This window comes from Paramisgurnus dabryanus, chromosome 2, assembly GCF_030506205.2.
Source record: "Paramisgurnus dabryanus chromosome 2, PD_genome_1.1, whole genome shotgun sequence".
Lineage (NCBI taxonomy): Eukaryota > Metazoa > Chordata > Actinopteri > Cypriniformes > Cobitidae > Paramisgurnus > Paramisgurnus dabryanus.
Genome location: NC_133338.1, coordinates 20,060,298 through 20,086,774, shown reverse-complemented (window position 1 = coordinate 20,086,774; position 26,477 = coordinate 20,060,298). Strand labels below are relative to the sequence as shown.

The 26,477-nt window shown below is 37.3% G+C and overlaps 3 protein-coding genes across 4 annotated transcripts; 2 read left to right on the top strand and 1 right to left on the bottom strand.

The window, feature by feature from the left end:
* Positions 1 to 174: 174 nt before the first annotated feature.
* trip6 (thyroid hormone receptor interactor 6) lies at positions 175 to 12,329 on the top strand. 2 transcript variants are annotated; one of them, XM_065248568.2, is made up of 11 exons: positions 175 to 272; positions 716 to 778; positions 2,768 to 2,981; positions 3,296 to 3,435; positions 5,172 to 5,276; positions 5,453 to 6,019; positions 6,238 to 6,328; positions 6,400 to 6,569; positions 9,763 to 9,941; positions 10,059 to 10,179; positions 10,272 to 12,329. In XM_065248568.2, exons 3-11 carry the CDS (start codon positions 2,777 to 2,779, stop codon positions 10,401 to 10,403), a joined length of 1,710 nt encoding a protein of 569 aa, XP_065104640.1. In that variant the 5' UTR covers positions 175 to 272; positions 716 to 778; positions 2,768 to 2,776; the 3' UTR covers positions 10,404 to 12,329. The 2 variants fall into 2 exon arrangements, with proteins under 2 accessions (XP_065104640.1, XP_065104639.1); XM_065248567.2 differs by having other exon boundaries at positions 176 to 272; positions 6,235 to 6,328.
* Positions 12,330 to 12,727: 398 nt separating this feature from the next.
* Positions 12,728 to 13,544, bottom strand: sst5 (somatostatin 5). Its single transcript, XM_073813651.1, has 2 exons — positions 13,403 to 13,544; positions 12,728 to 13,304 (listed from the first exon to the last, which is right to left on the bottom strand). The coding sequence occupies exons 1-2, from the start codon at positions 13,523 to 13,525 to the stop codon at positions 13,113 to 13,115; spliced, it is 315 nt and encodes a 104-aa protein (XP_073669752.1). The 5' UTR covers positions 13,526 to 13,544; the 3' UTR covers positions 12,728 to 13,112.
* Positions 13,545 to 18,004: 4,460 nt separating this feature from the next.
* snx15 (sorting nexin 15) lies at positions 18,005 to 25,996 on the top strand. Its single transcript, XM_065269762.2, has 8 exons — positions 18,005 to 18,241; positions 18,624 to 18,659; positions 18,746 to 18,866; positions 18,996 to 19,111; positions 19,193 to 19,526; positions 19,610 to 19,765; positions 19,863 to 20,072; positions 25,291 to 25,996. The coding sequence occupies exons 1-8, from the start codon at positions 18,131 to 18,133 to the stop codon at positions 25,398 to 25,400; spliced, it is 1,194 nt and encodes a 397-aa protein (XP_065125834.2). The 5' UTR covers positions 18,005 to 18,130; the 3' UTR covers positions 25,401 to 25,996.
* The last annotated feature ends 481 nt before the right edge of the window (positions 25,997 to 26,477 follow it).

Sequence of the window (26,477 nt, the reverse complement as noted above, 5' to 3'; positions counted from 1 at the left end):
TAATATTATTCAGTCGCTTTAGCATTGTCTTATTTAAACCAAATACAGGAGCAAAACATAAAACTGAATATTCCATTGTATTTTGAGAACAAGTGATATGCCTCAGAATAGTTTGCCCAGGCAACAAATAAATCCCCCCTCTCTCTCTTTACTAGGATAGGCATCGTATGTCATTCCAGTATGGGACATATATTCCCAAAATACGGCCTGACGTCACGCGTACGGGCTGCAGGCCTGTGTCAGTCGCTGCTGGATCAGATCATCTTGGAAAAGTAGGTTAAAAATCAGTCCGATAGGGAACTAAAAAGTGGTTTACAAGTCTAATGGGACAAACCTAACCATAGCGGATATCGTTTATTGTTGGAATTTATTCAAAACATTTAGAAAAGATACTTTTAAAGAAGGATTTCACAGCCGAGGCGTCTTGCACTGTTAGCATTGTTTAGCAAACAAATAAACAGATTAAGTAAACTGAGTATTATGTTATTCATGGACAGAAAGGTAGCGCATTGCATGATTATCTTTAATGTTTAGTTTAAGGTTCAACTACGCATTATCCGGGTTATTTTCTATGTTTAACGCGAAACTGTTTGTATGAGTAATACGTGCACGGGTATTTTAATACTGTGCGTGGAAAAACTTTCGTAATTGTATATCATATATAACAGACAGACGGGCACGGATCGTATGACAATTTCTTGATTTCATTTTGCAGATGAAAACGACTCGAGGCGAGGCAGATGCACGCTAGACTTGAAGTCTGCAGCGTTTTGAAGAGGTAGGGGAAATCGTTAATGTACTATTGTTTCTGAAAACTGAAAGCCCAGCAGAGTTTACCGCAAATACGTTGTTATTGTCGCGCTCTCGCGCGCACAGAGATCTTCCAGGAACGACGCTCACGTCCGTCAGTGTTGAGTTTTTAACTCGTACTTGTATCGCGATGAAACTCTGTCGCAGTTGAGAGCTCGCGCTGTTGTTGTGTGTTTATACCGAAGATGAGTAGATTTTCTAGATATATTAAATCCGACATACGAGTCGGCCCAACAATCCCCGGCTTTGCGTATCAACGTATACGGTTGAGGGCGTAACCCAAGACGGTGCAGTCTGGGAATTTCACTCGAATATGCAGGATATTATGTGGTGTAGTATACTTTTATTTAAATATTTACTATAGTGAGATTCAAAATATTGTAGTACCTAGGATTTTTACTAGAGTTTACTACACTGTAGTATACTATAATATTTTCCATGTGGGTCTAGAAAAACCTAAGTAAAATATATCTACATCATCCCTTAGTAATCTTGGAATTGCCCGTTCAAAAATTAACCATGGCTTTACGTCAGTCAAAAATATATACATAATTACTATAGTTAAACTTACCACAAAATAATTTTTTTGGCCATAAAAACCTTGGACAAACCATGGTTATGACAAAAATATGGTTAAAGGGATAGTTCACACAAAAATGACAATTCTGCCATTATTTACTCCCTTTCATGTTGTTACAAACCTGTAAAAATTTCTGAGTTCTGATGAACATTAATGAAGTTATTGTGAGGAATGTTTGTAGCCAAACCGATCATGAGCCCCATTCACTTCCATTGTATTCATTTCAATGGGGCTCATGATTGGTTTGATTAGAAACATTCATCAAAATATCTTCCTTCGTGTTCTTTAGAATAAAGAAATTTATACAAGTTTGCAACAACATAAGCGTGAGTAAATGATGACAGAATTTTCATTTTTGGGTGAACTATCCCTTTAATTTTCATGACAATGGTTTATTAGAGTAAAACTGTAGTCAACAAGTTTATTTTGGAAGATTGATTACGCTCTGTAGTAGCATACTTTTACTGTAAATTTCATAATTAAACCATGGACACTATAATGAAACAATGCGTTTACTGAGGTATTACTACAAATAAAACAAAAAAAATAGTGAATGGTGAATTTTCGCAAAGTGTTTTGATAACATGCTGAGGTTTATTTGCTGTGTTTTTCATAAACTTGTAATGATAAACACTCAGTTGTTCGGTTCATGGGACTAGCCTACACTTTTTAGCATTACCGGATGTCTCAAGTGAAAAGTCGATCATTACACAACATTTCCTCTTATATTTGAATGCATGGATTGTGTAGATAAAGGGTCATTGCTAGATGTTTGGGACAATGGCTATTGTAGCAATGGGAGACTCGAGAGCAGAAGGAATACATTGCAAATGCTGTGCACCTGTGGAAGTTGTGTGTCTGCTTGTGTTTATGTGTGTGAGGGAGAGAGAGGCAATTTGACTAAGGAACACTGGAATTCCCCTTTCGGTGAAGAATGGTTGCTTTTTCCTGCTTTTAAACGTAGCGCCTATTGTTATCGTGGAAAACATGGGTTGCTACTAGAAACCCAGCATATCATCAACCTCACATGACATAAACGGCAATACTGTGTTTAATCAAAAAGAAATTAAAAATTGAGTCTGCACTCACTATAGTTTCCATCATCATGTTTTGTCATGTATTACCACTGCCAACAAACTGCTCTGCTTGACCTAACTTTATTAACGTAACTTTATTAAGTCATATTGTAAGAATTTGAAGTGTCATAATTTAATTTTAAGAACTATTAAAGTCTGCACACAGTCAGCAAACACTATTTGTTTTCCCTAAGATCAAACCCATGATCATTTGCTCAGCCAATCCTAACCAATTGAGCTACAGTAACACACAAAATGTAATTTCTTCATGATAATACGATTTGTTGTGGTTCTCTTATAGAAGGTTGGTATGTCTGGACCCACCTGGCTTTCCCCAAGAACTCTGGGTAGCTCAGATAGAGCCACAGCACCAATGTCACACACTGGCCCTGCCATTTACAGACCACCCAAAAAAGGTCTGCCCGACCAGATGCCCATGTATAGCATGTATGACCAAAATGGTGGAACAGGAGGAAATGGTATGCCTGTAAGATACATGGCTACTGGACCCTCAGGTGAGAAGCCGATAAAGGCTGGGTTTTTTTGTAGACCCAGTCTGAAATCTCCTCATACCCCATAATATTTGAACATTTGCAACATTTTTAATGCTTATTTTTGGACTAATTGACCAGTATGGTTCATACTAAAATTAAATGCTAAATGTTCTATAAAGTTTAATACACACATAATAATAAACACAGTTCATTTTTAACATATCTATATGTTCTTCTGTAAACAGTTTTGAGGCCTAAATATTATCTGTTGTCTTGTGCTGTGGATAACTAACCTAGTATATTTTCTCTGTTGTGTGTGTTTGTTTACTCTAAAGGAAATATGCAGCACCAGCATCAAGATGATCGCTCAGGGTCTACAGCTTATCACCCAGGGGACCGATACTACACTCCAGGCCAGGGGCCCAAAGAGGACCACCACACGTGGAGCCCCCATCTGGCCAACCATGAGCTTCATGTCAGTGATGCATTCATATCTGTCTATTGTTATCTAAAGTGGCTTTGTTGTAAACAAGTGGTTTTATCAGTGGACAAACATAATCTCACACCATTGGTTGAATCCGTTTAGCAGGATGTTCTAAAACAAGCAGAACAATGTTTTGATTGCACCCCAGTGTTTACATTTTTCAGCGATCAATGTATGAATGGCTTATATCAGGGGTTCTCAACCTTTTGGAGCTTATGTCCCACCAGTGATTTTTTATTTTTTTTTAAACATTCTTAGGACCACCTTTCAAAATATGATGGTATAAACACAGAATGACATAAATGTAAATCATACAACAGGATAAAAAAACAAAGCATTGTGACATGCCTTTTGCATCACTAAGAAGACCCCTAGGCGTCACAAACCAGGAATGCCATTGCTTCCAATGAGAGTGGAAAAAGCTATTTTTAGTTAAGTTAGTTAAGTATACTTGCTAGTTAAGTAGTTAATGTACACATGCAAATAATTACAAAAAAGCTGAAAGGGGAAGCCCTGAGCATCAAAAAGTGAAGCGGGATGCACGTCAAAAAGTGGCGCATTTTCATAGTGGCTTTTGCTTTCACAGGATTTTTCAGAAAGCAATCCATCCAAACAGTAACTTAATGTTAATGCATCTGAATGAACAAACGCTCTGTCTGACATTGTGGCGAGATGAGTGTTGCAATATTCAAACATAAATGGGCTTTTTGTTTATGCATATTGACTTCATGTTTTTATTTATATAAATTCATAAAAACAATTTTATGCGAAAATAAACAGATTTGTCAATTTAAAAATATAAAAAATCCATTAGCCGATATCCAACCACTGCCTACGGCCCATCGGTTTAGAATCACTCTCTTATGGCGCTTTACCATTGCATAGTACCCCACGTTTGATTTGGGTCAGGTCGTGTCAGCTCACCTCAGTTTAGTAACACTTTGGAGTGGGAGGGACTATAGGCGTGTCGTTATATTTGTGCTGCCTACTGCTGTGACATCATACAAGTTAGAGCGTATTTGTACATTCCGATACATTTATTTATTTCTCAGTCCGCCACAAAATTAATATTGACCACCACAAATATATGTTTGCACATCGCGTTTATCACTACCTCTGTCCCACATGACAGTTTCTGTGCTAACACCCGTGGCGTCAGTCGACGCGCTCCGCTGAGCCTCATTTAAGTTGAATTTAAGCATATATGAGAGTGTGTCATCCACAAACTGCAAGTCTGGAAAATAAACTGGTATGGTGTTTCTGATTCTTAACCTGTGGATGTTTTTCCTCTCTAAAAGGGGGTTTGGGAACTTACAGCGCAAGCTAGCATGAAGGTAAAGCTAATCTTTTAAATTATAGCGATAGTTAGTGATGATTCTCTCAGACCAATCAGTGATCTACAGTGTTTTCGCGTCACGTTTTGGTATCAGCTCAGGTCGCTTGGAACCCCAACTGAGGTGGTACTAAAAAAATAGTGGGAACTACGTACTGCACCCAATGGAAAAGCCCCCAAAAGTAAGCCGACCTGAGCCAAACTGTGGGGTACTATGCAATGGAAAAGCCCCATAACATGACTATTTATAGTTGCAATTGCATAAGTTAGGTAAAGAGAAACCATTTCGGTATCAAGCTTTATATCTTTAAATCAGTTTGGTCAAAAGTATTGCCAACTACAATGATTGATGCACTTTTTGATTTACATTTTTGACATTCTGTTGATGGTTCAGAATCGGGGATCAGAGAAGCACATCTCTGCTATTGATGCCGAAATAGACTCTCTTACATCCATGTTGGCTGATCTGGACAGTCACCCTCAGAACCCAAGCACACAGGTACAGTCCTTATTGTTTACTACTTTTTCTAGCTTTTTCCATACTACAGTTGAGAGATTTATTTTAGGATAATGTGTATTGATTATCATGGCGCAAAGCAAATTAAATTGTTTGATGCGTACGTTTTTCTTATTTTTTTCTAAAAACTAAAAGAACTCCTAATTTTTTTTCAACAGTTGTATGACAATGTGCCTTACAGCAACCACCTTTCTATTGACCGCTATAATCCACCCAACCAGGTGGGAACCCCACCGCCAAGCAGGCCAGCTATGGGCTACCCTCCTCAACTCCAGGGCCAGTACCACCCGTCTCCACCTTACACCACTACACCTCCTCAAGAATATGCTTACCCCCCTCCCTCCTCTGCTGTCAACAGACCTTACCCACAACCAGTGCCTGCCTCTTACACAACCGCATCCACCCCCACCGGTCCACGCTTTACTGTTCAGGTAAAAACTGCCCAGCCAGTGACCTATTCTCAGAGCGGGCGACAGGCAGAGCAGGCTTACACCCCACCGCCGCCCCGTCAGCATGCCTCCCGCCCCCCTCCGCAAGACCGTCCGCATTATCCTGATTCACAGGGGCAGGGCTGGTACCCACCTCCACCACCCCCTGCCCAGGAACCTCATGGAGATCCGTCACTCTATAAAGGGGGATCAGGAAATATGCCAGGTGGGAGACCTGGCCAGGGACCACCTGTAAAGAAAGGCCAAGAACAAGTCTTAGCATATCAGTCTAACAAGGTGAGAATCAGAGAGAGCTCATCTAGCTTAAATGGTGGTGCATGTGGCTATCAATGCATGCAGCTAATAAAAGCATGGTAGACATGTAATAAAGAGTAAGTAAAACACTTATGTCTTCACCTTTTTGCATTTTGCATGCATTTGTGTCATTTTAGAACCCTAAACTATTAAACCTTTAATTTATTTATCATCAGTGTTCTTCCATGTTCTTCCAGCAGGGGTCAGCACAACGGCCAGAAGAGGAGTTGGATCGGCTCACTAAGAAGTTGGTCTATGACATGAATCACCCCCCTACAGAAGAATATTTTGGTATGCGTCAATACTTCACAATCTTAGTGGGATATTTTGCAAGGGGATTAACATAATTTATTTCCTTTCAGGCAGGTGTGCTAGATGTGGAGATAATGTTTTGGGGGACGGCAGCGGGTGTATTGCGATGGAGCAGGTGTTTCACGTGGAGTGTTTCACCTGTATCACCTGTCACGCCCGTCTGAGAGGCCAGCCCTTCTATGCATTAGACAAGAAGAGCTACTGCGAGAGCTGCTATATAGTGAGTCTGCTCCTTTTGTCTCCCGTCTCTATTAGATCAGTCTTAGATTTTGTTTTGAACCCATTGTTTTCTTTCTCTCTGGTTATACTCTCTGGTATGCATCATTCAGAATGCATAATAAGCTCTCTCTCCTGTAGATGGCATGATTACCTTCTTTTGTTTATTTCAATGTTTCTCTTTATAATGGTTTGCATTTATAAATCCTTGTAGGACACGTGTAAGTTTTTTTTATATGTTCCTAATACTTCAGGGCTATATCAGTTTTTGACTCTTCATCAAAAAATCCATAATAATTCTCTCACATTTGGTTTAATGGAAAACTGTATTGTTTCCTCCTCCTAATGTAAACCTCATGCATACAAAATCAGGACAAACTCAACATAACACCGACTGTGATATACACCCCAACATTAAATTACACATTAAATGAAGTACAATGTTGTTTCAATGCTAAAAACACAGTTGTGACTGCGGAGTTATCTGCGCTATATGCTAGTTAATGCTATATGTTAGCATTAAGGCCGACATTCTACTAGTGACGTTACAGTTACGATTTGCAGGTCCATACTAAACAAAACACAAACTTAATACTCGGAAACGTCCATTAACAATCTCTGAATAAGTAATTATTCATAAATATATATATATTCTTCTGATACAGGCTCAAATATAAGTTCTGTTTACTTTGTAAGCTACTGAAATGACCTGCTGTGTGAAACAGCCAATCAGAGCAGAGCTCAACAGTATTATTCATGACCCTTTCAAATAAGGTAATAATAGACCATTCCATTGGTCATTTGCTAAAGGCCAATCCTAGGGTTGTAAATGGACATGTAAAAATGTTTTTTGGATAATTTTTTCACTTAATAGAGCCACATACCTTCTATGTAGGTATCGGAGAACAATTTACCAAATTATTTCAATGCATTCTTTGGCACCTTTAAGGTTTTAGCCAATAGTCATAGGTAGGGGTGGATGATATCACTAAAATGTTTTATCACGATAGGATTCATTTTATATCATGATAACAATATGTATCACGGTAGAGTTTTATATGTTTTAATAAGGTTCTGTTAAAATCTTTAATACCATAAAAACCTTACCGTATTTTCCGGTCTATAAGCCGCATTTTTTTCCATAACTTGGCTGGTGCTGCGTCTTACAATCAGATGCGCCTTTTAAGTCAGTATGAATTATTTTTGACATTTATGAGGCAAGAGACAACATTACCATCTACAGCCGTGAAAGTCCACCATATGCTGCTTCTGTAATTATGTAATTTTAATGGATTCATTGATGTGGAATGACGAGTATGCAAACTCGGGCTTGTTGGCTTGTTCGGTTAATTTAGCTTTTTACCTTCCAGGTAAGTTCTGTATGATATGGTTTATTGTTTAAATAACTGATAATATTACTTTTAACGTACAGACATCTATTCAGCCTGCTGTTCTGTTCGCTATTGTTTAATTGAATAACTTGCCTTTCCAGATTAAATGTCTGTTCTTCGGCTTGGATTTTGTGAAATAATTTTCTAAATAAATGTGACGTATAGTCCACTGTGACTTATATATGTTATTTCGTCTTATTACACGGCTCTCTGGAATGCTTGATTCTGATTGGTCAGTTGAGACATTTGCAGGTTCGTTCTTTTCAAAAAATAACCGCTCCAAAGTAATAACGCATAGCCGGTACTACTTGTACGAGTAAAATCGCTCCGCGCCAATAAAGATCAATAAAGATTACTGTTTGGCGCCATCTTGTGACAAACACTGGACAACCACGACAAGACACAGACAGTTTACTGAGACTGAACTTGACAAAATAGAGCATGACAGCTACGAAGCCAACACACAAAAAAATACAGAATGGGCATTAAAACTTCTCAAAGACTGGCTAAAAGAGAAAAAATGGAGACAGACAAGTATGAAGCAGAGGATCTTAATAAGGTATTACGATCATTTTATGCATCTGGGCAAAGTTTCGCGGAAGGATAAAAATGTTAATTTAAAACAAATATGCCAATAAAATGTTTCAAATTCATATTCATGTCCGGCTTTTTTCTTATGTGGCAAGTAGCCGTGTAATAAGCGGGATAATGTAGAGGCAGCCGGTAGTTATCAGGAAATAAGCCCCTTCAGTGTGATACAAGACCCTCCGCTTCGCGTCGGGTCCTGATCACACTGTCAGGGCTTATTTCCCGATAACTACCGGCTGCCTCTACATTATCCCTTACTTAATGACACATTTTTGAATTATGCGGCTTATACTCCGGTGCAGTTTATAGTCCGGAAAGTACAGTATGCAAGCATAAAAAGAAGGTAAAAATCAAAACTAAATAAAAAGGAATGATAATAAATAATTATGTATGTATTTATATGTATATTTTATTTAAGGTAGAAAAGTGATTTAGTCAAGAGCTGTGAGAGATTTTCTCTTAATGCTGTTTGATAAACATAAATGACATACAGGAGCAAAATTAGGTAACTTCCCTTTAAGACCACAGTCTGCGTTTTCTGTTTTAGCTGTTCACTTTCTCTCAAGCAAGTGGTGGTCCTGTTTATGAGAATACTTGCAAAGACAGGAATTTTGACGCATATATGTATGTAAGGCCAATAAAGCAGGAAAAATGCTCACAAGCTTAATGAGCAGCGGTTGCGTGCCTTGTGTGCTCCTCACAGAGCGCACACATATAGATCTGTTGTTTGTGTTTCAATGGCTTAAAATAACTTGTTTTCAAATGTATTATTTTAATTAAAAATATTACATAAAACCAGCATGTGTGATAAATTACAACATTTTTCAAAACATTTAAGAGTTGCCTATTGCATGTCACACAGCAGAACTAACAAATGCTTATATAAATAAGTAATATAATATTATATAATACACATAGAGACATTGAGAGTTGCTTTCTGTTGCATATTTTACATTTAAGGGGCAGTTTCACAGACTAAGCTAGGCCTTTGATATTTAAGGACATTTAGGTAGTTTTTACAAACAATATTAGTGTGGATCTTGATATTGTAAGAGATATCAGTGCAAGATGTTTTTAAGTTAAGGCAGTTCAAACATGTATTTTAGTGTGGGACTAGCCCTGTCCGGGAAACCTATATGTCATACTTCTGTCTTACCTCAACAGGTCCCTTAACTTTTAAACTTTCCTATTGTTTGTTCCTCCTCTCTACTTACTTAGAGCACACTTGAGCGCTGTTCAAAATGTTCTGAGCCAATCCTAGACCGGATCCTAAGAGCAATGGGAAAGGCTTACCACCCTCGCTGCTTCACATGCGTAGTATGTGGATGTTGCCTGGATGGAGTGCCTTTTACCGTGGATGCCACCTCTCAGATCCACTGTATTGATGACTTCCACAGGTACTCATTCGCTATTCGTTTTGTTAAGCATGTTGTTTGTGAGGCCCGACAAAGAGTCATACGTTTACTGCAATCACTTTTGTTATTTAAATGATGAAACCTTTTCTGGTTAAACAGGAAGTTTGCCCCCCGCTGTTCTGTATGTGGGCATCCTATAATGCCGGAGCCTGGACAGGAGGAGACCGTGAGGATTGTCGCACTGGATCGCAGTTTTCATGTGAACTGCTATGTGTGTGAGGTGCGAGAACTTGTAGATCTTTACATTTTAATATCAGCATATGATTCAGACCAAATAGAAACTGAAGGAAACTATGTTTGATTTGGTTGTAGGAATGTGGACTTCTTCTTTCCTCTGAGGGTGAGGGAAGAGGCTGCTATCCCTTGGACGGTCACATTTTGTGCAAGAGCTGCAGTGCCCATCGCATCCAAGACCTCTCTGCTAAAATCTCCACTGACTGCTAACATCCCTGTGCCATCTCCTTTTAACCTTTCTATATAATAGATATTATTCGGAATGTACCACTGTCTAAAAATCATCACCTGGTATTTTTACAAGTTTTCGACTTTTAGATGTCACACAGATTTGAAGACCTCCCGAACTCAGGGATGCAGTAAGCTAAAAAAAACAATAGCTCTTGTTCTTAGATTAGTTTCACTCAAGTTGTTTCCTTTAAGAAAAGGTGGTGAATATAATGTGATGTTATATTGCGTGCATGGGTGTGCGTGCATGTGTGTGCGTGTAGTTACAAAATGTATACAGAATGAAAGGGTTTTGAACAGGGTACATTTCGAGCATTTGGAAACACAGTTCCTGCCATTTAAGTTTTACAATATAAAAACTCTCACGGTTAACATAACTAGACAAAGCTTAATTTAGACTATAGTTCCTAAGTTTTGATGGCGACTGGGGTCATTTTGCATTGTCCCCACACACTCAGAAAACACAAAGGGTACAAAAGTTGTCACTGGAACTATGAACCTTTGATGTATCTGTATGTATCTCTAAGGTACTAGTATGCACCTTTTAGTATACCTTTTTTTGAGAGTTCACTCCGACCTCCATTTGACTTATCCACTCCACTCTTATCCTATGCTGAGCACAATAGTGTCCTGTACTCATTATTTTGACACTTGAATCGTATGATTGTGGTTACTGAAGGATATTATCACTGTAATTCATTTACTGAGTGATTATTATGATAAAAAGTTGGAAATATTAACATAGGCAGCTCTTGGCTCTGATATTGTCGTTTCAACCAGCTTAGGTTAATATGAATGCTTTGTCACCTTAAAACTATTATAAGCCATAACCTGTTAAATAGGAATAAAGGGTTCGTGTAACATCACCTCTTAAATGAAGGAAATCTCTTGACTTGAGATATTAGTTAGTTGTCATGTAAAGTGTTGGGTGTACAGTAAACCTACCGTGTTAGATCACTAATAGGTTGATGTAAATTTGAATATTAAATCCAGATTGAAAATGGTGCTTTTGAGCTGACTTATTAGTCTGATTAGTAAAAGGGAGGGATGGTTTAACTTGAGAACAGTAGTTGACGTTTGCAGCTGCTAGGGTAGATAACTGAATAATGTGACTTAGAATTTATTCAATTTGATCAAAGTCTTTGTCAGTTTTATTACTAAATATCTGTCCATTAATGACTAACAAAAGAAAAATGGAAAAGCATGCTGTTTTTTACCCATAGTTACTTAGTTGTTTGTTACATTTAAACAATGGTCAACATTCATCTGTTACCTGTCAAGGTGTCAATCAAGGCTTTGATTGTCTAAAAACACTATTTACGGTCTAATGTTCAAATGAACAGTGAAAGTTATCCAGAAGCTATAAGCACAAAACTGTTTAGGTGGCTGTGTGCTTTATTTATTGACTTGTTTGGTATTAAGGTTGCTTCATAATAGAGTCCATCTGAAATAATTTGCTGCCAAAAATTGCTTTATTGTGAAAATCACTTTGCCACTTTGCTTACGTATTTTTCCAACATGTTAGAAAGCGTCCAACAACTCCCTCTATGCTGCGGTGTTATTTTGCTTTCCTTTGTGGATTTTTGCCAGAAAGCATTTTCTGAAACGGTTTTCATCGTAGATGATTACTAATTCATAAGCATCCCTGATTTCAGGGCTGTTTTGGATGAATGTTGCATTTATTATTTTTTCTATAATATTCATATTCATAAGCACCCTGGTGTCAGGGTTTATCTGATGAATGTTGCATTTATATTTTTTCTCTAATAATTGATTTTACAGAGAGAAAAGGTGTTTTTCATAAATTCATATCTGTTTGTCCAGCATGTTTTTTGTCCAATGTATTTGTACTTAACCATGTTCTGAAATATGATCTGATGAACTGTGAAAAATAAACAGAAAAGCTTTTTTGGGTGTATTTTTTGCAGATGTACAGAGCTGATCAGATTTAAATGCACTTTCCCTGAACACAATTTATTACAGACTTAACAGCAGGCAAAATCCAAAGATTTGTTGCACAGTAGGAATTTAAACAAATTCATTAACCTAGCCACAAACATATTCAATATAGACCAGTAACAACATAAACAAGCGGCTGTCGTGGTCCGCACGTAAATTCCGCTAAACTCCGCTTAGAATAAATAATAACAAAGTTATTTAAACGTAGTTTATTTATATAACAAGCACACAAAAAAACACGTAGATTACTAAGGAAACCGAAACATTTGTTATTTCCGACGAGGCATTTGTTCAAGAGATCAGTTAAGCAACTAGTCAGACCATTAAAAAAACGAAACCGGAAGTAAAGTTCGAAAACAAGCAAAAAAAAAAACACGTAGATTACTAAGGAAACCAAAACATTTGTTATTTTCGACGAGGCATTTGTTCAAGAGATCAGTTTAGCAACTAGTCAGACCATTAATAAACGAAACCGGAAGTAATAAAGTATAATAAATAACAAACAGTTAAGCCTTCTTTATATTAATATTACTAATGTCTCTGTGCCTCATGATTCTTGGTGAATACATACAATATCACAAACAACAATTTTCAGTTTTAATTGTGTATTAAACAGCAATGCACTCACAGGAAATCCTCTAAAACATGAATGTTGAACAAATTATAGTCTAAATATTTAACGACAAGTTGAACCGTTCAAGTTCAATAATCCGAGCAACCAAAGCAAGAGGACTAACAAGAAGTGAAGGTCTTCCAGTAGAAATTCCGACAGCCTGCTTTACGTTCTCGCTGAGAAAGAGGAAGCTCACGAATCACTTCATCATGAACATCAAGGTCATCATTGCCTGCAATGACATCTCTCTCATCCGGAGCCACTGACTCAGAAAAATGCTTCAGTAAGAGTAAACGAGAAAGATCCTGGAGCTTAAGAGAGAATTTGATATTTAACAATCTTACAACTTTAATCTGCATTGTTACATTTCATGCTTCTCTCACACATCCACATTAAAATGCTTGCTTACCTCATCTTCAGTGGGGTCTCCTGATCGGAGAAGCTGAAGCAGTATATCCCCTCTTGGTGCAGAACTGCACACCAGTAGAGAGACTGACAGAGTCACCATAACCACCTGGAACTGGGAGAACATCTCAGCAGGACTGTTTTTCGTTTTTCTCCCGCAAAAAACAGATAAGAGCGTTTGAAGACAACAAGCTTATATAGCCACCAAAGGTGGGATCTTTGGGTCAATTAGAAAGAACTTAATTGGTTAGGTTGATGGAGGTGTTAGTGTGTGGGTGTAGAAAAGTATGATGAAGGGACATCTGTTGATCTGTAGTGAGTGTGAAGGAGGATCCCAGTTGGAAAGATATTTGATAAGGTCACACCAAGGTGTTACTTGGCGTCAGAACCCTCATCATTCTTGTGTGATTCACGAAGATCAGCTGGTGTATACATTTGCTGCATGCACATTTATTGTTGCACAGGTCAGTCTGTTGAGAATTTAAGTGGGAAGCCGCTAATGAACTAGAAGGATGTTAATAGGGTCAGTGGGATGCTGATGCTGTAGTGCTTTGGTAAGACATGTTTTGTCACCATGAGGTCTCATTAGACTGCGGCCTTAATGATGTGAAGTGACTTAAATGTTAATTGGTCTGCCTAGCCCTTGTTTTATTCCATCAGTCATCTCTTGTGATATACTGTTACACTTACAAGCTGATGAACTGAATCAGGTGTTTTATATATGGAGACATCTAAAATGTTCTGGGAGGGGGGGCCGAGGGCTGGAGTTGAGAACCACTGCTGTAGCGTATATATTGCTAGAGATGTTTATATGACCTTCATATATATAAATCTAAGTTTTTAAGTCTAAGCTACTAAGAACCTCTAGGAATCTTTAAAAAGTCTAAAGTATCATATTTATGCACTTGAAGAACTTTAAAATAATTTGAGTGCCTCAAAGACTTGTTGACATTACGTTGATCAAGTAACGATTACTTGAGGATCTGTCTTCACTCAAAGTTCCTTGTGTGCACAAATATGAGTTTTTGATACTTAACTTTACCCCTTTCTGAACTCACATGAACTGAGACTTTAAGACTGCAAAGTGCAATTACTCAGACTTTGTCATCTCAGCGTGTGGCCATTAACATTTACAAAAGAGAAGTGGCATGGGCATCACGCTGAGCACTTAAATGATTCGTGTCTTACCCACTATGAGTAAATATGCATAAAATGAAGATGTTCAGACTCATGCACTTTTTATGAAACAGCTAAACTTCTTATTAATAAGATTTATCTAATAGTGTTTTTATGATCAATCTCAGACTCTGATAAGATATCAGTGTGTCATCAATATATCAAAAATATATTTAAAATATATGAACATTTACTATTATTACTATTTTAACAGCTATTTTGTAAAACTTTCTACATTTCTGAAAAGATAGAATAAAAAACCTTTCTATTGTTATTGCACAGTATTATATACATGCATGCACAATGTAATTAAATATGTACAAGAAGGACATACACTAAAAATCAGTTAATCAATCAATCAATAAATACAAATATTCATTTATACATTTTATATACAGTTGGTAAAAAGGATTCTATAAAGTCTCCCATTTAAATGTAGCTTAGTTCATTCTTTAAAGATCCATATAGAGGCGGTTGCTGAGGTGAGAACTGTCCTTCATTAGATTTTTGTCCTGCCATAAACATCTAGGGGCAGTTTCCCAGATAAGGTTTAGATTAGGACTAGGCCTTAGTTGTTTTAGGAAATAGGTAATTATAGGTAATTATTTCCAAAATAGTGTATAGTATATTACAAAAATTAACCATGGTTTTACTTCAGTTAAAAAAATATGGTTACTGTAGTAAAACCATGGTTACAAAAAATAACCATGGTTTTGTAAACTGCTGAACTGCAGTCATAATGAGTAAATATAACGAATAAATATAATAAGTAAATAAAAGTACATTGCACTTTTTGACTTGTTATAACTACAGATTAAGCCAATACATTTTAACAGAGTCATTTTGAAAAAAAAAAAAGATTGCAATGCACACTTTTACACACTTACTGCATATGGCCAAAAGTGTGGATACCTCCTTTTAACTAATGGCAGTTATTTCTATAAAGACAAATGTGGTCATGGGCGAGGCTAGCCCCTTTTTAGGGGTGCTTCAGCACCCCTAAAAAGGAGCTCAGCACCCCTAAAACTTGGGGCAAGAAATTTAATTATTCTAAAATGTTCGTTCGTCTTTGACCAGGTTAAATAATGTCCAAAACATAATCCGTAGTTTGTGGTTTAAAATGAATAATAAGGTAGAAAATGAAAACCTCCCCGCTTAGCAAATGGTCTCATCCTCTTCTTCTACTTCTCTGTACCTGCATCGCTTAGCCCGACCATTCAGTGCGAAACACACGCAGAGTGAGAATCAGTTAAAAGTGTTGAGATGCAACTTTTTTGTTCAAATCTTGCAAAATGTTTACGTTATGTTTATAATGAGCGAGTACATCACGAATCAATCTTTCAAACCGTGTTTTTGTCTTATAATGAATCACCATGGTACACGTATAATAATTGTTTATTTTCGGATTATTTTAGTCCGGCGGGTACCCGCGCGCTGCGGAGTAGCAAAGTACCTGGGTGACTCGTCCATAGACTTAAACGGAGAGAAGTAGCGCCGGTTACAATGTTCTTCCGCAATACGCATGCAGTGCGTCTCAGTGGGTAGTTGCATGCGTGTGTCTCCATTGTTGAAGTTTATTGTATGATTTATCGTTAATTTGAGACTTATTTTAACAATCGGGAGTCATGTAAACATGACATCACGTGCGTCTTTTCTGGTCAGTCGTCATGAAAACATGGCGTTTGGAACAGAGTGAAAACAAACTACATATCACTGTAGGCCAGTAGGCTACCGGTAAGTTATGTGTGAAATCACTAACTGTCTGACTATCAAACTAGACAATAAATATTTTTTTAGTTTGTCACATATAGACTAATATGAAGGGGATAACGTTTTTAACCCTTAGTGCAGGAGTCACAAGTGTTTTGTTTTAGACATATAGTAAAGGTAATGGTTCAATTAAAGGACTGTTAAAAGAAAAGCTGCAAATTAACAAACTATTAATAAACCTACCATATGTTGTAGGCATAAAAGTTATAAATTAGGAGATTTGTCATTTTGACAAAGGCTTAAAACGATACACTGTATATTCACATAAAACCATACCCACACTGCTGGTGTAGCCCACCTTTTGTCCTGAGACTTTAATATGGCATTAATGGCAAAAATGTGCTAGCTCACCATTAATTAGAAATAAAAAGGTTGGCAAAAAAAATGCATCTGAAAACTCATCAGATTGATGCTTTAAAATATATTATTTAAAAAAAATTCTAAGGGGGAGCATGCTCTCTTCTCATCTTTTTCACCCCTGACCCATTTTCATGCCTGAAAGGTCTCCAAAAAAATCTTTATTTTGGAGTTAGTAGAACCAATGTTAAAATGATAGCTATTTTACAATAAACATATTATTGGTTTCTGTAGGAAAAAAGAGCGGGTGGTGGCAGCGGAGCTCATTGGGTGCTCAGCACCCCTAAAGCTCTAACCCTAGAATCGCCTCTGAATGTGGTCCTGGAGTCTTAAGTCGCACTGGTATATTTGTAGTACATTTATTAATGTAAATATATTAAAACATTATTTTTGTAAGTGAATGCATGTTTTGGACTACTTTAAATGTGATTTTCTCAATATTTAGATTTTTTGCACCATAAGATTCCAGATTTTCAAAAGTTGTATCTCGGCCTAATATTGTCATCCTAACAAACCATACATCAATGGAAAGCTTATTTATTAAACTGTCGAATTATGCATAAATTTTGCCCTCTATGACTGGTTTTGTGAAAATTGCCCTTTGTGACTGGGGGGCAAATGTTAGTGCTACCACAGTACAGTAACATTCTAGAAAATTGTGTGCTATATCAACCATTGACAGGACGTCTTTATAAACCTCACCAAACTGCTGTAGCAAAGTAAGCACAGAATGATCTAAAATGATCTATCGTTTTATATTGCATATAACAGAGTTTAAAAGAAAGGGGTGTCCACATAGGCGGTTTTTGTATACAGAGTGTGGTGGTGAGACCAACCAGGACTGAATAATAGAAAATACATTTTATTTAAGATATTTTTACATATAATTTTCAAAGATACAATACATGTAACAGTGGCAAGTTCCATCCAAGACAAAAAGGATGGTGTAACATTTAGAAGAAAAAATACCTTATACATGAAAGAAGTTGAAGAATTAATTTAAATTAATGAAGTTTAATGAAAAATTGTTGTTGTATTTTGTTTACTATTAATTTCAAGTGTTTATTTTAGTACTTCTGGCAGTTCAAGCTTTGGCAGATTTAATACACAATGTAAAATAATCAATTTTGTTTTTCATCGTTTTTGTTTTGGAGTTCTTTATATTTTTAATAGTGTATTTCCGATGTCAACCTTTTGTATTACTTTCCAATTAAATATTGTGTGTCACGTTTATACCAACGAATAAAATCATTAAATGCATTGAGCTAACGTGACTTTTATTTTGAAAGGCTCCAAAAAATTGTGCGCATGCGTTTGTCAGAATGCAGGAAGTAGATGTCCAAAACTGTCAACAATCCAACACAGTGCCAGTCACGGTCACTTGATTGCATGGCTGTCTTTATGTTAATTTATTTTTAAACATATTTATATGAAAGCGATGTCTCGGAAGACCAAAACAGAGGAATATCACCGCTTCTTTACTGTAACAGATCCACGCACACACGAGAAAGGACACACGGAATATAAAGTAACAGCCAGGGTCAGTAATGTTAGCTCTATTTTTCACCTTATTATCATATTTATACCTTTAAACAAAATAATAATAACATATACTGAATAGTTAATATTAGACTTGGCTGTTGTCACTGAGCTGTCACTGATAGTGATGTCTGATGATCATGTAACTCAAGTAACTGAAGCGATCTGTGTTTAATAAATGCCACACTGTTTCTTGCCTCACAGAAATTTAATAACCATTGGTATGATCTGTGAAACTCGTGATAAAAAGGCATCTTGAATAAGACCTCGTGACATTTTTAAGTGTCACATGCATCAGCCCTTTCCTTTATCCCCCTTTATCTCCTATAAATACTTTTACCACATGGTACAAAACTTACTTGCACATGTCTCTTTTTCCATAGTTTGTGTCAAAGACGCAGCCAGAGAATGTTAAAGAGGTATGATCAAATTTGCATATGTGTACATGTGCATTTACTTCCAGTGGCTTTGCATTATTGCATGTGAATGTTGGGTTGATTGACAGGTAGTGGTGTGGAAAAGATACTCAGAGATAAAGAAGTTACATGGAGAACTGGCGTACACTCACAGGAATCTGTTTAGACGGCTGGAAGAGTTTCCCCCATTTCCACGCGCACAAGTTTTTGGTAAGGCCAACAGAACTTGACTTGAAATTTGTTTCTCAATGAAACAAAACTGTACATTGCGTTCAGTTTGATATTCATTTAAAGTTAAAGTTTGTCTTCCCTCACCTCTCTCTTTCTTGGTTCACACAGGGCGTTTTGATGAGGCAGTGATTGAAGAGAGAAGAAACGCAGCTGAGGTGATGCTGGTCTTTGCAACTAAAATTCCCGCTTTGTACAACAGCCCTCAGCTCAAAGAATTTTTCCGGGTGAGACGCATGAATGTTTGGGAAATTATGATCAAAATTTGACCCCCTAAGTCTCAATGGATCCCCTTTTCTGTCTCACAGGGAGGAGAGGTGAGAAGACCTTTGGACACGTCCACCATTGCCACAACTTTGCCACCTCCTCTAATTCCATTACCTGAGAGAGACACTGGGCTCTTGGCTGAAGAGGAGACAGGGAGGGAAGCTCCGATCCAGGCCCAGGAACTACAGTCCAACCAAAGACTAACAGATTTAGCCAAGCCTGAGATTGCTCTCGAGGCCCTCATTGACACGGAAAGCAGCTTAGCACAAGAGACTTCACAAATACAGGAACAGAAAGAAAACGATAAAGAGGAAGAGATTAAAGGCCATCAGAACAATGCCACAGATCAATGCTCTGCTGCAATAGAAAATACAGGTTAGTATGATAAAGAAATCTTTTCAGTTTTATTTTGAAATAAATTATGGCTGAAAGCTCCTTTCATTCTCTTTAACTTTCAGATGACTGTCCATCTCCGAAAAGTCCGGATTCTCCAGTCGATGAATTAGAGGATTTTGATTCGCTGTTTGATTCGGGACTGGAGGAACATACAGACAAGTCTCTTCCTTTGCTGTCAGATACAGACCTGGCAATTTTTGACCCATGTGCCAAAGAAGGTTGAAGTGACTCTTATCAGATCTAGATATCAAAATTTCAATGTAAACACTTTTTGTGGTTCTCAAATTCACTGGTTCTTTACTTTTAATCCCTCAGAACAACAGTACGGATCACCCCGGCACGCTGAACTTCTCTCAGTCCCTTTGACCAGCGCAAATGGCTCTGAGCCTGATAGAGATGCATGCTATGTGTCTCAGGCCACTGAAGAGCTGAATGCTGCCCAAGAGCGAGAGAGAGCGGCCGATTACAGCGCAGCAGTACAACGATACCGAACAGCTGTCGATATACTGATGAAAGGAGTTCAAGGTTAGAGAAAAATGCATTTTAACTTGCTATTCTTATTATTCTCATACTAATATAATTTCTGCATGGAATACCGGGATAATAAATTTGTTAATGTAGCACCAATACAGCATGTGAGAAAAACTTTATCCCACAGTGCAATGAGCTTGACTTACATTTTCTGTGTAATGAACAGGAAGTAAGTTTATGACTGAAAGCTAAAATCATGAAACACTGTATTGTAAGGTAGTATATTGCATAAGGCCTATTTTAATAATAATAATATTAATATGTTTAATTTCTATAGCGCTTTTCCCATGCTCAAGGATGCTTTATAAAAACAGTTATAATACAGCAAACATTATACACTTAAAGAGAACATAGAAATAGGTGGTAGTCATTTGCTACAGTCCAAAACATTAGCAATTGCAGTTGCACATCGCAGGAGGTCAGGTATTTATATATACACACAGAAAGCTTAAGAATTAGAAAACATAGTTACTTTTTTGGAGAGAAACGTAATATTGCATTACTTTTAAAGGGGACAGAGAATGAAAAACCATTTTTACCTTGTCTTTGTTGAATAATGGTAGTCTACCAACATTCACAAACATACAAAAAATGCTAGACATTCTAAACATCCTAGTCTCATAGAAATTCCTCTTTTAGAAATGTCAGCCAGAAAACGGCCCAATCTGAAAAACTGATGCTTATGACATCACAGGCATCTAACTGCCCCTCCACTTTAAAATAATTGGCTACATTTTTTGAGTGGCAGCAAAGTCAGCCAATCAGTAATGAGATTGCAAGTTAAGCCAGTAGGGGGAGCCAAATAGTTGCAAAACCACTTGTTTAAAATCCCCCACCCTAATAGAGCTATCTGAGAGAGGTTTTTAGGAAGCTTCTAAAGCATTACAGACCCAAACAAAAATTTTTTTGTCTACATGTCACATCACAGAACAAGGATAAATACTCCGTTCAATCATTCTATGTCACCTTTAAAAGTAACTTTATCCAACACTGCCTGCCACCCATAGCTGATAGTCTGAATCTGGGTACAGAGTTCTTGCAGCAGAGTTTTGAATGTATTGCAAGACTGATGTATGGCCGAAGTTTAGTAATTCGGCGGAGTTGCGGCTTTAGTGAGGCTACTAATGTTGGGATCTAAAGACAGAGAGGGGTCTAAATTGATACCTACATTTTTGATAGTGACAGATGGGATGATAGATGTAGGACCGAGGTTAAAGCTAGGAGAGTTTTTTGTTAGGGTTGGGGGGCCAGTAATTAAGATTTCAGTTTTGGTCAGGTTTAAGCTAGCCAGGGGCCTCATTTAAAAAACTGTGCGTAGGATCCTTACTAAAAGTCTACTTACGCACAAAAGCCAAAAAATATTAAGACTTATAAAAAAGCAATGTTCCCTTTATAAATCACAGATCACCTGCAAGTGTGCGTACATGAATCATCCTCAGATCCTACATTGCAAGCTCATTCTCCCATTAAGTTTTTTTATAGATCATAATCTTTGCATGGGAACTGGCGTACATACGTTTCCAGCCCCGTTTTGTGCGTACACACTCTTTATAAATGAGGCCCCTGGTCTTCAGCTCACTGACACATGCTGAGATTGATGCGATCTGGTTAATGGAGTCCGGTTGGCAGGCAGTATAGATCCGATTATCATCAACATAACAGTGGTACTGAAAACGGTTACTGCTGATAATTTGTCCAATAAGCATGATATAGATGTTGAATAGTAATGGTCTGAGAACTGAACCTTGAGGGACACCTTATCTGAGTTGGACAGGGGGCGATTTATATTTGTCCATAGAAATAAAACATTGTCTGTTTGTCAGATAGGAGGAAAACCAGGATAGCGCTGATCCAGAGATACCAATCTCTGAGAGGCGTGTCAGTAATAATCTGTGGCAGACGGTATCGGACGCTTAGGTGAGATCGAGTGAGATCAGTAAGGAAACGTTGCTGGAATCACCAGATAGGAGGAGATCATTAGTAACTTTTACTAAAGCTGTCTCTGTACTGTGATTTGGTCGGAATCCAGATTGAAAACATTCAAATCCAGTCAAAATGATTATTGTGAGCCAGAAAAGATTTAAAGGTGATATAGAATGATTGAACGGGGTATTTATCCTTGTTCTGTGATTTGACATGTAGACAAAAAAAATTTTGTTTGGGTCTGTAATGCCTTAGATGCTTCCTAAAAACCTCTCTCAGATAGCTCTATTAGGGTGGGGGATTTTAAACAAGTGGTTTTGCACCTATTTGGCTCCCCCTACTGGCTTAACTTGCAATCTCATTACTGATTGGCTGACTTTGCTGACACTCAAAAAAGTAGCCAATTATTTTAACGTGGAGGGGCAGTGAGATGCGTGTGATGTCATAAGCATCAGTTTTTCAGATTGGGCCGTTTTCTGGCTGACATTTCTAAAAGAGGAATTTCTATGAGACTGAGATGTTTAGCATGTCTAGCACTTTTTGTATGTTCGTGAATGCGGGTAGACTACCATTATTCAACAAAGACAAGGTAAAAATGGTTTTTCATTCTCTGTCCCCTTTAAGTTGAGCGGCCACAGCCTTTTCTATTATTTTTTAAACTAATGGTAGATTAGAAATTGGGCAGTAGTTACTAAAGTCGGTTTGGTCAAGGATTGTTTTTAAGGACAGGTGTAATAGCAGCAGTCTTTAAAGAAATCCGAAGATTATCAGAGATAAGAGATGTATTAACAAGATATGAAATAGGAGCACAAATGACAGTGATACAGTGTTTCAGAAGGAATGTAGGTGCAGGGTCTAACTGGCAAGAATAGGAATTTAGATTTTTTTGATTATTTCACTTATTTGAGTGGTGTTTTTTAGAGTAAAGTTATTAAGCAGATGAAGGTATTGGAGATGTAGAACTAGTGGGCATCACTTAAAGCTCCCTTGTAGTGGTTAATATGCTCTGAAAATGCTTGAAAGTCTATGGTTATGCCTTCTTCTAGAGACATTCAAGTGGGTATTTTACTTACTATGTTTTTAATGGTAGAAAGTAGGCATGGGCCGGTTACCAATTTCAAGGTTTACCGCAGTTTGAAAAAGTCACAGTTTCAAACCCAAAGAGATCTTTTTACAAAGAACACACCCATGCAGTTAGATGTCATAAAAAGTAAACTAAAGACTGTTTTTCTTGAGGTAAATAAAATGTCGTATTATGATGATTGTGTTTTATAAACAATAAAAAATATATAGAACAGGGCTCAACATAAAGGACTGCCCGGTTGCCCGGGGCAAGCGTGAGAGACGTTCGGGCCAGTAAAAAGTATTGTCACTTGCCCGATTGGGCCAGTGCTTCACCCTCAGTCACTAAAATATACTTTCATCAATGTATATTATTTAACATCTTGGAAGCAGACATTTACTTGGGTAAAACACAACAAAAGAAACGTTGCAATATTTTGTACAGTTTTCTGTCAGTTTACAGGTAAAATAAAAAAGTTGGGAACCTTTTTTCGTTGGAAATGTCTGTTGTATATGTATACAATTACACTTGACTTTTGATTTATTATTTTTAAATATGTGACACTGACAGTTTTTTATTGGGGCCAGTGAACATTTTGGCAGGGCAAGTAAAAACCTGAACCACTGGCCCGACTGGGCCAGTAAAAAAAATTATTTGCGTTGAGCCCTGTAGAATCAATAAAAATATAGAATTTAGAATATAGAAATATAGAATCAGTTCTTTCCTTTTGTATTATTGGCATGGTTTGGGGTACTGAATCTGACAGATCAAAATAAGTTCACTGGTGAATCTGGCAGGGAAAAAAACTGGGGTAAATCAGATTTTATGTTTTAAAGACGTCTCAGGTTATTCTCAGTACTGCAGATCATCCACTACTGAGTTCCAGATGTTGCCATCAGGTTGTCGCTTTAGACTTCCTGAATGCAGGACAAAAACTCGCAACTCATTTGTGACTGTGGCCATAAAACTATTAAATTGCTCCATGGAGAAGGTGTTTGCTATTTAAACAATGTTTCTATGTGTGTTTTAACTTTTAATGTGTATAGGGATTTTATTTGTTTTATTTTTTATTAAGGAAGTGTATAATTATATTAGTATTTACTGATATGGATGTGACTTGTGTTATCCTGGCAGCCTGAAGCGATTTTAGTTTCCCTAAAAGGGACAATAAAGTTGAGTCTTGAGTCTGATATTGTAGGAAACATTTGCAGACATGGTTTTTATGTTTTAGTACCGTGAAACTGTGGTAGGTTTTATCATGCTGTCCAAATCTCAAACCAGCCCATGCCTATAAGTAGGAAGTGTGTAGTCTATACTATCCAGTAGATAGTAAACTGAGAGTTCATTCCTAATGCATCCAATGAGGACAGACACTGTAAGCCACATACTATAATTGGGCCTGATACTTCACAAGTTATGATCATTTCATATCTAAATTTACAGAAAACATTTGGTAGATGGTTTTATTCAAACCGACTTCCAAAAATACAATGAAGTGATTCATCTTCAGTAGGCATTAATGTGCATGAGAAGTGCACTGAAGAGAAGAAGAACTGTTCAGAGAGTAAGGACATGATGGTGCAATTTTCTATTCAGTAGTCCAGCATTCAGTAGAGAAAGAGGAAGAAAGCTGTTTTGAGCCACATTGTTGGGTCGGGCTAAGAAGATAAGAAGCTAGGTTGATTTAAAGGTGGTGTTGATTTAATCAAGCTGAGATGTCTTCCAGGCAGGCTGAGATTCATGAAGGTACAGTCAGTGGTAGGAAAAATGTGCCTGTATAATAAGTCCTAGTGATGTTGTGTGTATAGAGAGCAGGAAGGGACCAAGCACTGATCCCTGAGGTACCTCAGTGACCATGTGAATGGATTTGGGTATCTTTCCTTTTTTGTGAGACCCTGAAGGATCTACTATTGAGGTAAAATTCAAATTCAAAATTCAGAGTCTGCTTTTGCCAGGCAATGAGACTTGTAGCTAAGCTCCCTTAGTTGAATTGAAATAAAAATAAACAGAAAAATAGTCGCAATATGCAAATTATTAATTAACCAAATGCCAGTTTTCTCTGAACATAATTTTGACGCATACATTAAATGAAATGTTTGTTTTTCCATGCAGTTCAGCTCTGTTTGGATGTTATGCTAAATATTTAAATGAAAGGATGAAACTGGAGCTCATAACATCATTTTTAACACTTTTTTGTTCTCCCTCTGCTATTTTTTCTTTCACTAGGAGATGTGGATTTAAAAAGGAAGGATTCAGTGAAGAGGAAGATTGCTGAAGTCCTAGAGCATGCAGAAAGACTTCTCTTACAGACTCCCACTCACAACCAGAATACATAGAAAAACAATTGAAGCACACACACTAGCACAAACCTCGGATACTCAAGCACACTCCCACTTGCACACTTTGGACTGAGTTTTAGCTAACGCGTATATATATTCAAACAAATCTGCCACACTTTCCCTCTTGAGTGAAACTCGCCACCCACACAGTCAACATACACACACATACACTTGACTCCCACACTTACATTCCCGTTTACCCAAATAGTTACTATTGTAGTACCATCCAGCAGGATGGTGCCCCGTTCTGGTTCTGAACAGTTTTGCGCTCCTGCACTGTAAATTCAAAAACGCTAATTTTTATTTGTTTTTTCGCCTTTTACCTTAAAATGATTTATAACACTTTTTGATCAGTGTGAACTGGAAACTACTTTTATTTAAAAAAAAAATCGGATTTCAAGTTATATTTTGTTTTAACCAATGGTTCAAGTGCTGTGTAAATTAAGTCATTGTGTAACTAACTGACAGTTGTCTGAACCAACCGAATAAGTCCTTAAATGGAATCTGCCTGTTTTTAAATTTTAAACCAATCACATGTATAGGCAATTGCAAAACAAATATTCAACAAAATAAATATGGTAATCTATCAGGAATGATTGGATAGTGAAAAGAAACACTTGATTTTCAAAATGTTTGTATGATATTATATTAACTTCACTATTTGACTATTGCTTAAAGGTGCTGTAGAATGTAAAACTGACGTTACAGTTGTGATATACGCAAAGACAAAAGTTTTGACTGCTGAGTTAGCGCTATATGCTAGTTAATGCTATATGTTAGCGTTTAGGCTAAAGTTCTACTATTGACGTTAAAGTTACATTTTGGAGGTCCACACCAAAAAACCACCAACTTATCACTGCAGAAATGTTCATTAACAATCTCCAAACAATTGATTATTCCTCAAATTCTGTATGTTCGTCTGATACAGGCTCAGACATAAAGTCTCTTTACACACACATAGAGCTACTGAAAGAGCTGCTCTGTGAAACAGCCAATCAGAGCAGAGCATTATTATTCATGACCCTTTCAAATAAGGTAATAATAGAATTTAATTCTGAAGGCAAATCCTAGGGT

Coding starts and splice junctions, on each gene's coding strand:
- sst5 (XM_073813651.1), bottom strand. CDS start 13,525: ATGTTCTCCCAGTTCCAGGTGGTTATGGTGACTCTGTCAGTCTCTCTA. Junction 13,305..13,402: donor GAGACCCCACTGAAGATGAG/GTAAGCAAGCAT, acceptor TTCTCTCTTAAG/CTCCAGGATCTTTCTCGTTT.
- snx15 (XM_065269762.2), top strand. CDS start 18,131: ATGAAAGCGATGTCTCGGAAGACCAAAACAGAGGAATATCACCGCTTC. Junction 18,867..18,995: donor TCCACGCGCACAAGTTTTTG/GTAAGGCCAACA, acceptor TGGTTCACACAG/GGCGTTTTGATGAGGCAGTG. Junction 19,527..19,609: donor TGCTGCAATAGAAAATACAG/GTTAGTATGATA, acceptor TTTAACTTTCAG/ATGACTGTCCATCTCCGAAA.
- trip6 (XM_065248567.2), top strand. CDS start 2,777: ATGTCTGGACCCACCTGGCTTTCCCCAAGAACTCTGGGTAGCTCAGAT. Junction 5,277..5,452: donor CTCAGAACCCAAGCACACAG/GTACAGTCCTTA, acceptor TTTTTTCAACAG/TTGTATGACAATGTGCCTTA. Junction 6,570..9,762: donor ACTGCGAGAGCTGCTATATA/GTGAGTCTGCTC, acceptor CTACTTACTTAG/AGCACACTTGAGCGCTGTTC.